Source organism: Epinephelus moara, chromosome 12 (assembly GCF_006386435.1).
Source record: "Epinephelus moara isolate mb chromosome 12, YSFRI_EMoa_1.0, whole genome shotgun sequence".
Classification (NCBI taxonomy): domain Eukaryota; kingdom Metazoa; phylum Chordata; class Actinopteri; order Perciformes; family Serranidae; genus Epinephelus; species Epinephelus moara.
In genome coordinates, this window is record NC_065517.1 from 3,727,666 (window position 1) to 3,732,742 (window position 5,077).

At 36.6% G+C, this 5,077-nt stretch overlaps 1 protein-coding gene across 1 annotated transcript; it reads right to left on the bottom strand.

Annotated features, from left to right (window-relative positions):
- Nucleotides 1-1,489: 1,489 nt before the first annotated feature.
- il17a/f3 (interleukin 17a/f3) lies at nt 1,490-4,211 on the bottom strand. The gene is made up of 4 exons (XM_050058894.1): nt 4,147-4,211; nt 3,636-3,841; nt 3,332-3,475; nt 1,490-2,014 (listed from the first exon to the last, which is right to left on the bottom strand). Exons 1-4 carry the CDS (start codon nt 4,153-4,155, stop codon nt 1,885-1,887), a joined length of 489 nt encoding a protein of 162 aa, XP_049914851.1. The 5' UTR covers nt 4,156-4,211; the 3' UTR covers nt 1,490-1,884.
- Between the last annotated feature and the right edge of the window lie 866 nt (nt 4,212-5,077).

Genomic DNA, 5,077 nt, shown 5'->3' on the forward strand with positions numbered 1-5,077 from the left:
ACACTTTGCTCTTGTTCTCATTATTTATCATTTGTTCACTGATAGCGCAGTGTTTTGCCTGCACTTATAATCACACACATACCAACAGTAACTCCTTCAACCCGTATGACCAAACACATCCTATGTGTCTAACCTCTAATACAACTATAGACTGTTAAAAAGATGGATGACAGGTCTCCACCTCCTCCCACTGAACAAAAATGAAGCCATAGCAGAGTTGTGCTGGTGATGACATTTGGAGCCAAAGTCTTCCAGTAGCAATCTCTGCAGTATTAAATTCCTGCCCATACACCCGTATGACTAACTGTGAGAAGCACCATTGATTATGAGCACACTGAGTGGCGCATATTTGCCAATCATGACATCAGACTTTGTAAGTATTTTGTTAAAACCAAACTTATCAGAAAAACGAACGCTTGAACACAAATCATTGGATAAGAACTACCTAAAATGACAAAAAATATTTGAGACAAAAATAATTTATGTATACTTTGATTTTTTTGATTTGATGTAAGTACATTACGTTATGTAAATGTAACAGTAACGTAAACTTTAAGTAAATATCTCAAAGACTTTCATTTAGGCTAAATAAATGTTAGTTAACTTACTAACACCACATGAAGTAACACAATGGTGCTTGAGCCTAAGGCCCACTGATGAAAGTACTGCAATATTTATATATTTGCAGAATGAAGAACAGGGTTTCAAGGGTGACATTCACAGAAATTAATGCTGTATAAGTTACTGCTAATGCAAACGCAACATTTCCTCAGATCCCAGTTCATGGCTGCTCTTTAAAATGACAATAATTTGTTTGGCTGGCCCCAAAACAGAACTCTGTAACCTGTAGTATTAAACCTTACCCTGGGTCTTGCATTTCAGGTGTGCTCTTTTTATCAAAGGGTTGAGTCACACTGAATTGCTATTCCTTGAGCCTTTTGCTATAAACCAAGAGCGCCATCTCGTGGGCTCAGAAAAATCTAAAAAAGGTTCTTAAAAAGGTTCATCTGGCTTGATTTGGCTATCACTAGTCTGTACAAAGTTTTGACTAAGAGTCTTTGACCTTAAACTATCGTGGGTTTTCCCTAACCCAAACCCCTAACCCCTAAACCTGTAGGCATTATGCACCCCTGTATGAGATTACTTTTCTTTGCTCCATAAATCAAAGCCATGAAACATTATAATATAATCATAATACATTCCACAAATATGCATAAGCATGATATAAAGTTAAACACATGAATATATGGAGTTAACTTTTACTGGAAGCTAATGAGTTAATATGGGACATATAACTTTAGTCACTGCATGTAAATATCATAACATAAATATCTTTTAAGAAATAAACTACACAATCTAGAAATCTATGCCCCATTGTACAAAATATACAATAATTATTCACAGCCCAACTACACATCAATATTGGGTTAAAAACTTTAATAAAGCATTTTCATATTGTTTACAATAAACTAAGAACAGAGTAAAATGTGATTCAAATTAACCATGATACATAAGAGAAATAAGATAAGACAAATATATATATTAAAAAATAAAAAATTTCAGCATGTAAAAATATGCATTTCCATCAACAGGCCTTTCATGACTCAGTTGCCCTGAGAAAATGACACATGGTTAATGTGTCTGCCAAACACCGGACAGGTTAAAACTGCAGTAAGAATTTTCCACCACTAGGGGTCAGAAAGAAACACAGGTCTTTGCAGTTTGCTGTGGCACAGCAATATATGTGTGTAGAATACATTACACAGTTATTTGATTCAGTGATAACTTAAGACAATATTGCTTCACACGTTTGAGTAATAAAGTGATAAAAGCAACATGTATAGAATGGTGACACAGCTGCTAACATGAGAAGTGTCCTGTGTGTTACTGCTGTGGGACAACACTGGGCAGCACACAGGTACAGCCCACTGTGATCAACTCTGTCCCCAGTCTGAAGTCATACTTCATCCTCCTCTTCCTCCCTCCTTTCTTAGCGGGCTGTTGTCTTTGGACTCTACATATATACAGATGAGATCATTATAATCTTACAGTGTTAAATGAAATCAAACTGGACTATAGTGGATGTGACTACAAAAGACAGGGAAATGACATTAGCAAGTGTTACAGGGAAGTCAGTCTAACACAGCTCAGTGAGTTTCTGTTCAGTACAACACAATAAATGCAACATCTGTTAAAAATATCAAATTATTTATACAGTTTTCACTCTGTATAGAGCAATGGCAGGTCAGTCAGAAAGAGAAAACAGAAAGCCATTACTGTCTTTGAAATAAACATTTAGAAGGGGCTGGGGATTTTAGCCATGCATAGCATTCCAGAGCATTTCAGTTTGAAGTCTTAAGGCAGTGCAGAGTGTAACCTCAGTGTTTGACAGTGGATGATTAACTCCAGATTACTTTTAGTTTTCACATTCCACCACTTCAAGCCACAATAAAAGTGACATTTTCCAACTGATCTATCAACTATTCATCCTAGTATGTAGCTTTACTCAATAAGGAATACCTAAAAATACTATTTTCTCTGTTCTTACAAAGAAAAAGTTTTAGTTTTTTTGTCAGGTTATGTATTTCAGTTACTTAAGTTAAGTAATTCTAACATAAGCCAAAAAAAATACAATTTATATAATTAAAACTGAGATGCAGAAAATGTGAGGATTTATTTAACTATAGCCTATAGAATTTACCAAGTTCATTTTAATAAAGTTAATGTAACAACTGTCAATTAATTCTTTGATTGAAATTCATCATATTTGAAACACACAAAATTTATTAACAGTACTTACATAAACTTTATTAAAGTGAATTAGGTAAATTCTATGAGCAATAGATAATGAATCCCATAGTCAATTCATCTTAGTTTTATTTGATTTAATTATATAAATGGTACTTATCTGGTTTATGTTAAAAATACTTGACTCATATCAATGGAATTTTTACAGGTAATTGAAATATAGATCAAATAATTTATTTTACTGTTAACTGTACATGTACATCAATAATATTCCACTTGGAAAACAGTACATTTATACCTAAGTTTGCACTGGTATGTATTAAAATCCCGGCAATAAAAACTGATTACTGTTTATGTAGTGCCTCTGCATCAGTTTAAAATATCCTCCTGCCCAGCAGCTTGATTCAACAGGAAATGCATCAGATTAAAAGAGAAAATGCTCTCCAAATTACATTCACTTGACCTGGTTGACCTGAGCCCACTCAATGAACTTGTGTATTCTTAAAGCATAAGAATAATTACAGCACTGTAACTTGCATTAGAAACAAAAGCAGAAGCCAAAATGAAGACTGCAGTAGCTCACCTGTGGAGGACCAGCACCTGGTAGTAGATAGGTTTGGCCTGCAGGGCTACATCCTCACCTCCCCCCTGCAGGCTAAGACAGCCAGAGGTCAGGCACTGAGCATGAGAAATCTGCCGAGGCAACCGAGATTCCACATAGGAGTCTCTGGAGAGGGAGAAAACCAGTATTTATATTTGGGATTCCTGGCTTTATGAGTTTCAAAGCTGTTAACTGGATGAAACAAGTGGTTTTGGCACTAATTGGAGTAAAGCAATGCAGTAAAGCAAGAAAATTGAAGGGCTCTCAGACATCCGCGATCCCTCACCTGTACGTCCATGGTGACAGAGACATATTAGCGATGGTAGAGGCAGAAATGCTGGCAATCTGGGACTGCACTGAGGAATCCAGGACCAGTCTCACTGTCTTGCCCTTCAATTTGATACCCTTACCCGACTTCAAGGAAAGTGCCTGGCCTTTCCTTGCAGCGTGCAACAGCGTGGCAAGGCCCAGCACCAGGAGAGTTCTCAACACCTGAACACAAGAACACCAGTAAGTGCTTTATCTGTTAGAAGACCTGAGAAATCAACGGCAGCTGAAAAGAAAATGAGATTACTGTGTGAATGCTTGGGTGATATAGAACACACAGTTCTCAAGGACAGAAGAGTCTTATATGATTTGCTATACAATGTTATGACCAACATTAAGTTTGGAGTCAAAAGTCAAATGGTACAGTAACTTTTTATAAAATGTGCTCACATCCAGCAGAACATGTCACAATATGTCATATAAAAAATAAAAGTAATCTCATGATGATACGACTAAAGATAAGCACTCACCAGCAGCATGATTGTGTCGTATCCCCTGCAGAGCCCAGCTTAGTCTGTGGAGTGCTGCTCTGCTGTCTTGTTATGTCTACATTCTCTCTGTGTTTATATGCAGGCAGAGTGTGCTGGTGTGTGTTGGCAAGATCCGCAGTGCATTTCCGTTATGACTGTCACTGATTTTAAAGATACACATTTTGATCTGGATATAAAGCTTTGTCTCTTTGGGGTCAGCATTTCTTTATTGTCTATGCCTATCAACATCCCCATCACTTTTTACTCTCTATCTATGTATGTAGTTCATGATCTCAATCCTCTGTCATTACAATAAATGACAACATACATTTCAGACATTCGAAAAGAAAGCTTTTTTATAAATGCAAATGACAACAGCTTATGCTGATCTTTTTTGTTTGGTTGGTTGTTTTTTGTTTTGTTTTTGTTTTTTTTTGTACTGTGCATTGTTCTCTTTACTTGCCCTCATTTTGATCTGTCATAATTAACCTTTTGAAAAATGGACCTCCTGCAGGTGGCCACAGGAGATGGTTGTTTGCATGATCCTGTTTAAATGTAACTATAACTGTAATAGCTGGAACATTCATTCTTTTAGCATTAGACAGCTAGGCCTACTTTCTTCCCTGTCATCGCGTCATGACCTCACCTTACCTGCCGTGCAAACATAGTGTTTTGCGGTAATTATGCTGGTATTTCTCTGTAATGGCCAAGGGAGATCATTGTTTGCATACTCTTGTGTGTGTGTGTGTGTGTGTGTGTGTGTGTGCATGTGTGTATATATATATATATATATATATATATAAAATAAAAACCACAAAAGGCTTCTGTCCTTCATGTCGTCACATTGTACAATCTTAATGACATCACTGCACCACCTTGCATGTGGTGCAAAACTGTGTTGTTTCACATGGTTTTGCACCACACGCAATGT